The sequence below is a fragment of the Ranitomeya imitator genome, chromosome 6, assembly GCF_032444005.1.
Source record: "Ranitomeya imitator isolate aRanImi1 chromosome 6, aRanImi1.pri, whole genome shotgun sequence".
Classification (NCBI taxonomy): Eukaryota; Metazoa; Chordata; class Amphibia; order Anura; family Dendrobatidae; genus Ranitomeya; species Ranitomeya imitator.
This window is the reverse complement of record NC_091287.1, coordinates 632,738-644,883: the sequence shown is the minus strand read 5'-3', so window position 1 is coordinate 644,883 and position 12,146 is coordinate 632,738. Positions and strand designations below refer to the sequence as shown.

Genomic DNA, 12,146 nt, shown 5'->3' with positions numbered 1-12,146 from the left:
CAGATATTCATAGTGCCCATCCCTGGTGTTAAAATCCGTCTTCCATTCGTCCCCCTCACGGATGCGAATCAGGTTGTAAGCACCCCGCAGATCTAATTTTGTAAATACCCTTGCTCCCCGTAGCCTATCAAAGAGCTCATAGAGGACAGTCATAGGGGCGGTGAGGCAGAATGGTCTCCGCAGCCTTTTTGGAGAACACGTCTGTATAGGACCAATAGCACTTGGGAAGGGAAGGAAGATCTGTGGGTATCTCTGTAGTGGTAACCTGAACGCACTCCCTCACACATCTGCCCTAACATGATTCACTCAACCCAATATCCTCCCAGAGGTCCACTCAATATGGGGAGTGGAAACGGAGCCAGGGTACTCCCAGCAGAATCTCGTCTATTCCCTCGGGAAGGACAAGAAGGGAAATAATCTCCTGATGGAAAGGGGATATGGATAATGTGAAAGGGATAAGATAAAACCCACTTTCGCCCGTTCCGTAGGAAAGCGTGCAGCCCCGAATCCCCGACATAGCTTACTGTCACCAGCAAACTTGTCTGGAAGCGGGAGACGGGATAAAGTCGGAGCAGGAGTGGCAGAGGACAAACTGGCTGCAGCCACACTAGCAGCCTGAACAGTGACTGTGCAACATCCACAGCTGAGGATGTGCGTTCTAGAGCAGTCAACCTACCCTCCGGCTGCTGGATGTACCGCTGTAGACGCTGATCGTCTGCCATTAAGTAGCCAGACCCCCGCGCTAGTATTGTTAGGGCTAGCGGAATGCACCGAGTACTTAGATGAAGTTATTGGTGCGTTCGCAGCCCAGGGTCCACCGTGCAGGAGGAACCTACTGCTAGTAAATGGCACTATATGGCGGTATACGCAAACTCTGTTACCTCACAGAGTTGCTGATATAGAAAAGGACTGTGTCCTGTTAAGCTCACAGGAGCACACAGATAACTGCTGAGCAGATAGCAGTCAGTGGTCATGCAGTCAGGAAAGCACACAACCAATTCCTCACCGGAGGAGACGATATTCTAGTGGCTTATTTCAGCCGGGCCCTGAATACATGCAACCAAACTCCTGACCGGAGGTGCCGGTATTCTAATGGCTTTTACAGCCGACCCTGACCACAGGCATACATGACCACACTGGCGCAAAGCACATAACAAGGATTAATACTAGCGCATGGCCGTGCGGTCATGCAAACCTTTTATAGCTGCAGCAAACACAGGACCTTCCCAGAAGGACCAATGAGAGGCTGCCACAGAACTTGAGCAACTTTAGGACCTTCCTAGAGGACCAATGGGAGTTGCTGCTGTACCTGAGCACGTGACCCTTGATCTCCAATGAGAGATCTTACCTGGGCATGCTCAGAAGGGGAAAAGTAGGACTTAGTCCCAAAGACGTCTGTTCGCCGCGGACCAGTACTGGCTACAATGGCAGAAGCTGGAAAGACAGCAGTAACCCTTTGCAGAGTGTCAGACTGAGCGAGACACTGGGACCGATGTCTCTGTTGAGCAGGCTCCACTGCAGGAGAAGAAAAGGAGACCACAGCGGAGATTTCTCGAGATTCCCCATGTGCAGAGGCGGGAACTCGATCCCTATCAGTAGGAGACCCTCGGAGCAACGCGATCACATCGCGTTGCTCCGAGGGTCTCAGGGAAGTACGCAGGGAGCCCCCTCTCTGCGCGATGCTTCCCTATGCCGCCGGAACGCTGCGATCTTCTTTGATCACAGTGTTTCGGGGGGTTAATGTGCCTGGAGCGGTCCGTGACCGCTCCTGGCTCATAGTGCCGGATGTCAGCTGACAACCGGCCGCGCTCCCCCCGTGAGTTTGGCTGATTGCGCTGGACGTACTATTCCGTCCATGGGAAGTAGGGCCCATCCTACATGACGGAATAGTACATCCAATGGAAGAAAGGGGTTAATGATACTTTTCCTGTGATTGCTCCCCTCCTGGTTTTGGCTTACAAATACTGATGTAAAGTGTGAACATGGCCTAAAGCTGAGAGTCGGCCCCTATTGATTATATAACTGGATCTTGAATATGTTTTGGTAAACAGCTTAAATGCCAAAACTTGTGTCACTGTCCAAATATTTCTGGACCTAACTATATGTATCTAAGAGGGGAAGGATGAAGGAGGGCAGACCCAAGAGTGAGAGTGGACAAACATGGAGCCTTATTGATGATGAAGGAATGTGAATGATGGATATTTAAAGGGGCCCCCAGCCCTGACTGACAGCCGGCCCCAATGTAGAGCCAGTGTCAGTCATAGGGGCGGGTTCAGTCACTGCTCCGAGTATACAGAGAAGCCACTGTAACCGCCCCCGACTGACAGCCGGCCCCAATGTAGAGCCAGTGTCAGTCATAGGGGCGGGGCGGGTTCAGTCACTGCTCTGAGTATACAGAGACTGCTGTAACCGCCCCCGGCCCTGACTGACAGCCGGCCCCAATGTAGAGCCAGTGTCAGGCATAGGGGCGGGTTCAGTTAGTGCTCTGAGTATACAGAGCGGCCGTTGTAACTGCCAGCTGTCAGTCAGGGCCGGGGGCGGTTACAGCAGCCTCTGTATACTCAGAGCAGTGACTGAACCAGCCCCGCCCCTATGGCTGAATACTGAATGCTGGTGGGGAGAACTAAGATCATTTTCTCCCCACTGCATTTTGTTGCGTGTAGGCGCCAGACATCATCATAGTGCTGTTAACCTGCAGATTAACCCCATATGTGCAAGTTAGCAGCTTTATTTCTGGTGACAGGTCCCCTTTAAACTAGATCCAAGAGTGAGTGAGGCTGGAGGAACAAACACCAAAGAGAAGGTGAAGATGGGAGAATGAAGAGATGACTGGGTAAGAGCTCCTAGAACCAGACAGGGCTGAGGGTAAGGAACAAAGAAATGAATTCCAGGGCCGAGACGTAAAATACAAGATCTTCTCCAAAGGTTCTCACATTGTATGGCTGCAGATTATAACATCACTGATTACTCACTCCTGTTCACCATTTATCATCAGTACACTTGTTTTAAAGCCTGCACCTTCACGAGAAGACCTCCACAATTCTGGTTAATGCTCCCGAGAACATAAATTGTACTCTTAAGGCAAGTAATAGACAAGTTCAAGTTTATTTCACAGCACACACACAAGACAACAGATTGTATGTACAGAGCAATATAAATATATACTGTACAATGTATACACCGAGAAAAGAAACTCCCCGCAGTGCGAATTGTCCACCTCGGAACGATGACCGTAAACTTCTAAAACAAGCCGCCAGTAACACCAAGAATAGAATCAGCCTCTAACCACAGGTCAATCCAAACAGAAAAAGGAAGCAAATGCCGAGAATAAAATTCCAATCACTTTATTAACAACAATTTTTAAAAAAAAGTTTCTTAAAAAATGAAGATACAGATGCACAATACAACCGCCCAAATAATACAGCCCTATGCACTATATCAATGTCTCCATAAATGACCAACCATATGGCTCAAGTATCACATCTAGACTTATTGCTCCTCGTGGTACATAGTGGCCCTATGCATGGGAATATGTGAGTCCTTTGGTGGCCTATCCCAGCCTACAACCTTCCTGTATACTATGTATACACCATATCACTGGTTGTCGCCATGTGAACCATCTATCCTCAAAAGGTGCAAATGTAATCAGATTCTATCAATCAGATAAAGTGCACAGTGCTTTACAACGTATATTGAGCATACGTACAGGTAGATAGGGCAAGTGCCTCGAATATAGTATTCACTACAACAACCATAGATAAAAGTTGGAGATCGGCATACATTAACATAAGTATGAAAGGGTATACGACCTAGTCAGGATGCTGATCTCCAACTTTTATCTATGGTTGTTGTAGTGAATACTATCTTCGAGGCACTTGCCCTATCTACCTGTACGTATGCTCAATATACGTTGTAAAGCACTGTGCACTTTATTATCTGATTGATAGAATCTGATTACATTTGCACCTTTTGAGGATAGATGGTTCACATGGCGACAACCAGTGATATGGTGTATACATAGTATACAGGAAGGTTGTAGGCTGGGATAGGCCACCAAAGGACTCACATATTCCCATGCATAGGGCCACTATGTACCACGAGGAGCAATAAGTCTAGATGTGATACTTGAGCCATATGGTTGATCATTTATGGAGACATTGATATAGTGCATAGGGCTGTATTATTTAGGCGGTTGTATTGTGCATCTGTATCTTCATTTTTTAAGAAACATTTTTTTTAAATTGTTGTTAATAAAGTGATTGGAATTTTATTCTCGGCATTTGCTTCCTTTTTCTGTTTGGATTGTACATTGTTGTGGGAAGCGCCATGCTTAAGCCTTTTTGTATCTAGGTCTAACTCTAACCTCAGGTGCAGACAATCTCAGTGTAGGGCGGAATGGTCGATTACTTGTGGATGTCATCACCAGATTGCACATTGCTGCGATCATGGAGCTCTCCATCAGACTGCAGCCAGGTAGCATCCCGAGAACCTGCACTTCTATACAGAATGATCTGAAGTCCGCCGACCACACTCTGAGCTCAGATCTCCAGTTATTCAACCAGTACAGGGGATACGGACACAGAACCTCCAGCAGATTGCCATCGTCGATTTCAGGCCTTCACCCACACACACTTGGACCTGACCTTACCACAGTCAGGACTCTACTCGGACTATCAGATGCTCCTCATTTCTACCCCAAACACCATTCTCAGCCTTCAAGCTAGCACCCCACAAACACATGCAATACTTGGAGGAGAGGGCAGCTGTTCTGGCTAGGAAGGGGTGAGGTTAGCCACACCTCTCTAAAAGGACAAAAACAATGAGCATGTCAATCTCCATCCGCCCAATCCTTTTCTGCCTCAAGTCCTCCACATTAGATGGTCGTACTCTTCTCATTGATAAGCAGCATAAATACACACAAGGTGCTCCAGCAGATGATTTCTGGATAATTGCCCTCCTTGACACTATATACAGCCAATAAGTGAGATCTGGTAACCGGAGCACCTCAGCCCTTTTCGGTGCCTCTCTTCTCCCGATGGAGCCTTCTCCTTTTCTCCGTAGTCAGGTTTATACATTTCCATTGTATGTAATGGCTATCCTTCACCCAGGACGTAGTCTTCAGGTTCGTTATCTTCATGGTGTTATCTGCACCATTCATGTTGAAGGCTGCTGTCACATACAGCAATTTGATTTTTTGTCTATTAGTGTAGTATGCAAATGTGTCATTATCGCTGTGATCGGACATAATAAGAATTTCTTGCTCGATGGGTTAATCATGAGTAAACACAAGACTGGATCAGACTTCACTCTTTAGACAGATCTATCGTGAAGGCGGCTGAACACAAGAAACACAGTTAGAAGACAGGTTTTCCAGCCACCTCCATCACAGATAAGCTTGTTCAGAGAGGCTATGGAGTATGGATTTGGCCTATTAAACCCGACAATTATTAGGTGTAAACATGACTATACTGGACTTGGTCTGATAGACGGGACAACCATTAGGTGTAAACATGATTATACTGGACTTGGTCTGATAGACGGGACAACCATTAGGTGTAAACTTGACTATACTGGACTTGGTCCGATAGACGGGACAACCATTAGGTGTAAACATGATTATACTGGACTTGGTCTGATAGACGGGACAACCATTAGGTGTAAACATGACTATACTGGACTTGGTCTGATAGACGGGACAACCATTAGGTGTAAACTTGACTATACTGGACTTGGTCCGATAGACGGGACAACCATTAGGTGTAAACTTGACTATACTGGACTTGGTCCGATAGACGGGACAACCATTAGGTGTAAACTTGACTATACTGGACTTGGTCCGATAGACGGGACAACCATTAGGTGTAAACATGACTATACTGGACTCGATCTGATAGACGGGACAACCATTAGGTGTAAACATGATTGTATTGGACTTGGTCTGATAGACGGGACAACCATTAGGTGTAAACATGATTATACTGGACTTGGTCTGATAGACGGGACAACCATTAGGTGTAAACATGACTATACTGGACTTGGTCTGATAGACGGGACAACCATTAGGTGTAAACATGATTATACTGGACTTGGTCTGATAGACGGGACAACCATTAGGTGTAAACATGATTGTATTGGACTTGGTCTGATAGACGGGACAACCATTAGGTGTAAACATGATTGTATTGGACTTGGTCTGATAGATGGGAAAACGAATAGGTGTAAACATGACTATACTGGACTTGGTCTGATAGACGGGACAACCATTAGGTGTAAACATGAGTATACTGGACTCGGTCTGATAGACGGGACAACCATTAGGTGTAAACATGACTATACTGGACTCGGTCTGATAGACGGGACAACCATTAGGTGTAAACATGACTATACTGGACTCGGTCTGATAGACGGGACAACCATTAGGTGTAAACATGACTATACTGGACTCGGTCTGATAGATGGGACAACTATTAGGTGTAAACATGACTATACTGGACTCGGTCTGATAGACGGGACAACCATTAGGTGTAAACATGACTATACTGGACTCGGTCTGATAGACGGGACAACCATTAGGTGTAAACATGACTATACTGGACTTGGTCTGATAGATGGGACAACTATTAGGTGTAAACAGGAGTTCACTTGCTAATATTGTTGGGAATTACTACAGCTTATAGGCCAATTTATAGATGCAAATTCTGCCCATCACTGCCTACATAGAAGCTGACTGGCTCTTGTCTAATGGGCTATTGTCACGAGCCAACACATTTGCAAGGGGACATCATTAGTACAATGGTTAGGTCACTATACAGAATGGTGTTGTCAACTAGATATTCCACATCTACATTGGGTGACACGATCCAATCAATCCTTTAAATGGCCATCAGGACCTCAGTCTTTCAGCCTCAACCCACGTGCTTCATTAGTTTGCGATCTGACCACCCACACTTAAGTTCTTCATTGAACGCTAGTCATGTTGCTTCACAGCAGATGGAAGAAGATGGGAAAGACCTCATAGATGTGGCATATCACAGTCTTATACATACTGTACATATGTATGTCCCTGCAGAAAGCCACACACACATAAGCCCACCCTATGTACCGACTAGCATTAGTAACTACCGGAGATGTACAGGCTGGGAGATACTCACACTATATATGATGCACCAGGTGTTTTAGGAAGAATGACACACAGAGGACAGACCACATTGATCAGTGGCGTCACCATAAACATGGCATTTCATGGGATTGTGACCTTACACAACAAGGACCCCCATTTCCAATATTCTCTACCCCTACTAGTGACAGATGTCGGGTGCATTAAATATCCGTACCAAACAATAATTTATAGTAGTGTTAAATACACAGCTTCATGAGACAGATCCGGCCATACACAATGGTCCATGATAGAAATGAAGGATGCTTCTCAAATCCTGGTGCTTCAGCAATTTGTAGGTACAATCATGGGGTCTCGGGAGGTAACATCCTGTATCCTGAGAATCAAAGACGATTATCTTCTCTAAAAGGAGTTAAAAATGGCTGCCAGAGCCACATCACCAATGTGAGAATGTACCCAGATCACAGAGGTCACAGGCGAATTTCAGAAGCCAGAGATAGTCAACTACCATCAAAGAGCAGGTGTTGGACTGCAGTGGTCATTAGGACAGCCATACTGGAGGAGAATCTCGGCACACTCTGTACTGCCAGCCCGGCGGGCATACGACAGCGGTGAAAGCCCCCGAGCGTCACAACATTTGACATCCACACCATACTATGAAAAGAGGAAAAACAGATGTAAATAGATGATGATACTCCCAACTCCAGCCCAACTCAAAGTCCGAATAACTCACCCAGGTCAGGAGCTGCGTACACACAACATTGGCCATTGCAGCAGAAAGATGTAGAGCAGATCGACCATCGCCATCTCCATAGGTTTCATTCACCTCCTCCTTGGTCCCATGTGCAAGCAACGTGACCACCATCCGTAAATCATCCTCCACCACGGCCCGTAACAGCTGTTGTCCAAGAGGTACATCAGATGCCGGCAGAGGGCACAAAAACAATTTCTGCTCATACTTTGCCCGGATCCAACGTTCCTTCTCTTCCCTGCATCACAACATAAGTCAGAAAAGACAATGGTTATGTTCATGAGATGGCGCAGAGAAAAAGGTATTAAAGTAGAAGAAGGTGTTCAGAGAGCGGTGAAGGAGGCTCCAAGTGGATAAGAGAGGAGACAAGAGACAGTGATGATAGCTACTGAGCGTTTGCACCGGGGTCACTCCGCAGTGCGGCCACAGGGAACCTGTTCCATTGCCTCTACCGAGGACTTACGTGGATGTCACTGATCTTACAGACTATTTTCATCAGTGTTTCGTCAGTGTGTCAGTTTTTTGCCATCAGTGCTTAATCAATTTTTTTTTTTTTTACATAGAATAAGTTTATCCAAGCTTCTATCAAACAAACATGAAAATCAGACGACATACAGATGGCATTCAAGTGCTGTCCAATTCCTTAACGCCAAACCTATAGATTTGCAACCCCATCTCATGTACAGCACCAAGGAATCAATAATAATTTGCATTGGTGAGATTGATCTGTAACTTGGTGTAAAAACCGACATCTCTACATGTTTTAGTGCAGATCACTTGGTCCACAAAAATACACATGATCAGCTCCATAGAGTAGAATGGGCACGAGTTCTCTCTATGAAAAACGGAAGCCTGAATTAGGCTGATGAGAGCGCTGACAGTGAGTAGAGCTATATCTTCATAATAATGCTGACCCCTCTCGCACAGAAGACGGTGCAGCCGCGGTGTTCCCTACCACCCACAATGCTCTGGTGAAGTAGCATAAGAGAGTGCAGCGACACCTAGGCGGTGTCAAGAAGATAAAAGGCCGGAGCTGCTACAATGTCAAAACCTCTGCAATATAGCAGTGACTATAGGGGTGACCAGTGCGGGGGAAGGGCCAAGAATTCATGGGAGTTGTTCAAGCTTGTAGCAAATTCAGCAAAGTCTGGACGCTTGGCAGCAGGTGATCAGAAGCATGCATTTTATATAATCTGCTCTCTGCGGAAGCTTTGTTTTGATGGTGCCATGGTATGCGGTGAGTGGGATTCCTTGAAGTTCCCGGGATTCTTCTCCCATCCCATAGACACGAGTCTATGTACAGCTGCTTGTATGTCCTCTGTTACAATGTAAGGTAGAGCTGGAATTACTCCGGACACAATTTTCTACTTAAAAGTAGAGAAAACAGGGAAAAAGAAAAAGCAATAGGGTCTTAACCGATAAACAATGAGGTGTAAAGGAAGGGAAACCACTCACCTAGCATGGCTGCTACAAAACAACGTGCATCTCACATATATAATTATCACACGGCTGCTGTGAGGACACCGGTCTTGAAAGGACCAAATTGAATGAAGACAATGTGACGGAGGTGCCACTCATGCGCTGCCAATGATGAATCCACAGAGGTTTCTGTCCTGATGAAGAGGTGTTGAGTGGCCTCGAAACGCGTTGATTCTGTAAACCTATTCAATAAATCATTCAATATATCCCATTGGATATACTGTGGAATCATCATTGGTAGCGCATGAGTGGCACCTCCATCACCTTGTCATCAATCTTCTACTTAGACACTGCTCTGCTGATCAGGGACAATCTGCTGCCTAGCATGAGAAACATGATTGCACCTGAAATGAATGAGATGGAACGAGCAGGAGAAATTACAGATAAATGATGTGGTACCTCCTGGTACAGGGAATTCGCGACAAACACATCTACAGAGTATGGACATCACAGAAGCAAAAGATAACCACAAGGCCATGTGAGCCGGCCTACAGTCACGTGAGCCGGCCTACAGTCACGTGAGCCGGCCTACAGTCACGTGAGCCGGCCTACTCTCACCTGAGCCGGCCTACTCTCACCTGAGCCGGCCTACAGTCACCTGAGCCGGCCTACAGTCACCTGAGCCGGCCTACAGTCACCTGAGCCGGCCTACTCTCACCTGAGCAGGCCTACTCTCACCTGAGCAGGCCTACTCTCACCTGAGCAGGCCTACTCTCACCTGAGCAGGCCTACTCTCACCTGAGCAGGCCTACTCTCACCTGAGCAGGCCTACTCTCACCTGAGCAGGCCTACTCTCACCTGAGCAGGCCTACTCTCACCTGAGCAGGCCTACTCTCACCTGAGCAGGCCTACTGTCACCTGAGCAGGCCTACTCTCACCTGAGCAGGCCTACTCTCACCTGAGCAGACCTACTCTCACCTGAGCAGGCCTACTCTCACCTGAGCAGGCCTACTGTCACCTGAGCAGACCTACTCTCACCTGAGCAGGCCTACTCTCACCTGAGCAGGCCTACTGTCACCTGAGCAGGCCTACTGTCACCTGAGCAGGCCTACTGTCACCTGAGCAGGCCTACTCTCACCTGAGCAGGCCTACTGTCACCTGAGCAGGCCTACTGTCACCTGAGCCTGCGTACAGGGGTATTCCAGCTACTTTCAGCATTTGCAGACGGCTTTTAAAGCTGGAAACACGCAGTTCAGGATAATCTAAGCCTCTCGCTTCTATCTGCCTGATTTAAATTTTTTATTTTAGCATTTTATTGTAATGAATAAACTAGAACCTTGAGTAAGACTCAAGTTGGGACAGCTTGGGCTTATGTTGGGGGGCATCAGCCATCATCCACTGTCACAAAAAGCCACAAACACAACCACCCCAGTGTTCTTCATCAGACATGGGGGGTGAGAGGGCAGACGTCTCACTGGGTGAGCCAACTATATTCAGGAATTAATGGAAATAAAGGTTTCCTTTTTCGGTCTTGTTGTGACCTGCATCCTTGACCAGTATTGCTCCTCCACTCCATACACTGTGATCTCGTTTATGCCGCATGAATGCTGCAGGCTTCCATTAAACATGTTTGAAGGCTGCAGACCATCACAGACAACTAATGAACGGCAGCGGTCACGTGACAAACAAGATTGTAGCGCAGACTGGATAAGCAGCACCAGTCAGGGGGGCACGTATGCTTAGGGCCGTTAGGAACATTGAAAAGGAGTTGTTTAGTAGTGGACAACCCCTTTAAGAATGAGAAGCTTTCCGTCATGAAAAGGTTAACACTCCACTGTTTCTTTAACTCGATCTATAACTTGAGGGAGGCAGCAGCTCGCTCTATGAGACTTCGTAAAAATTATCATAAAAATGTGATTGTGATATGAGAAGTTGTGATGAGGCGCCTCCTGGGAATGTGAGGAAAGATGGACGCCTGGACCCTTCGTCACATACACACCTCGGTGTGAGATTTAGAAGGAGTGGCGTTCTATTCCTTGTGGGAATATTGGGGATTGGGGTCTTGTGTGCCGCACTTACCTGGAGCTCTCAGGACTCGGCTTGGCGTAGCCCTCCGTACAGTGCTCCCAAACCGCATTCGCCAGACTGTTCCCCATTGCCATCATGACCATTGTAAGTTCCACTGGCCAGTCGTCCAAATCAAGCGATCGCACTCGAGACAAGTGAGTCCCGAGGTTACGATGTATCCCAGAACACTCAATACACATCAGTGCCCCAAGGTTAAGACTAGCCCAGTCTGGATCTAGAGGAAAAAAAGAGCAGAGAGGTCACATGTGAGAGGGCCGCTACATCCACCACAAGGAGAGAAACTGGTGGGAACCTCCAACATCGCTCATCTTCCTGTCCCATCTGTGAAGATTAAGGTCTAATCTATGGGTCCTTTATAAACAAGATTAAAACATCAAGTTCAACAGGAAATAGGTCACACTCGGGAGGATGGCCCCCCAAAAAATCAAAATGATCGAGAGCAGCAAACATCACCAATAACTGCAGACGAACAGAACCACATTACAAAGACACATTATATGAGACACATAAAGAACAGCCCCTGTCATGTGAACATTCCGGGAGACCCCAGCCCATGTTCCTTACATTACAGTGCATCATCAGAAATGAGAGTCCAGTGCACACAATGCACGGTGACCGATACAAAGTATACATGTGCTAGGAATAAAAGTCACAAAAACACCACAAAATGACAAATAAGTAGAAAAAAAGCTGAGATGTTGCACTGCCACCCCTGAGGACGCTGCACCAGCTGGCAGCGAAACGCGGCAGGCTCCTAGCACACAGGTCATT

The 12,146-nt window shown here is 46.8% G+C and overlaps 1 protein-coding gene across 4 annotated transcripts in view; it reads right to left on the bottom strand.

Moving 5' to 3' along the window:
* Positions 1 to 3,086: 3,086 nt before the first annotated feature.
* AGAP3 (ArfGAP with GTPase domain, ankyrin repeat and PH domain 3) overlaps positions 3,087 to 12,146 on the bottom strand; it is a 494,399-nt gene continuing 485,339 nt past the window's right edge. For 2 of the 4 annotated variants that reach the window (XM_069729029.1, XM_069729028.1), the window contains 3 exons: positions 11,367 to 11,589; positions 7,851 to 8,106; positions 3,087 to 7,771 (listed from right to left, as the gene is read on the bottom strand). In XM_069729029.1, the coding sequence (XP_069585130.1) occupies positions 7,628 to 7,771; positions 7,851 to 8,106; positions 11,367 to 11,589 (623 nt within the window). In that variant the 3' untranslated portion in view covers positions 3,087 to 7,627. The remainder of the gene's footprint in view (positions 7,772 to 7,850; positions 8,107 to 11,366; positions 11,590 to 12,146) is intronic. The other 2 variants (XM_069729027.1, XM_069729026.1) reach the window with 2 other exon arrangements.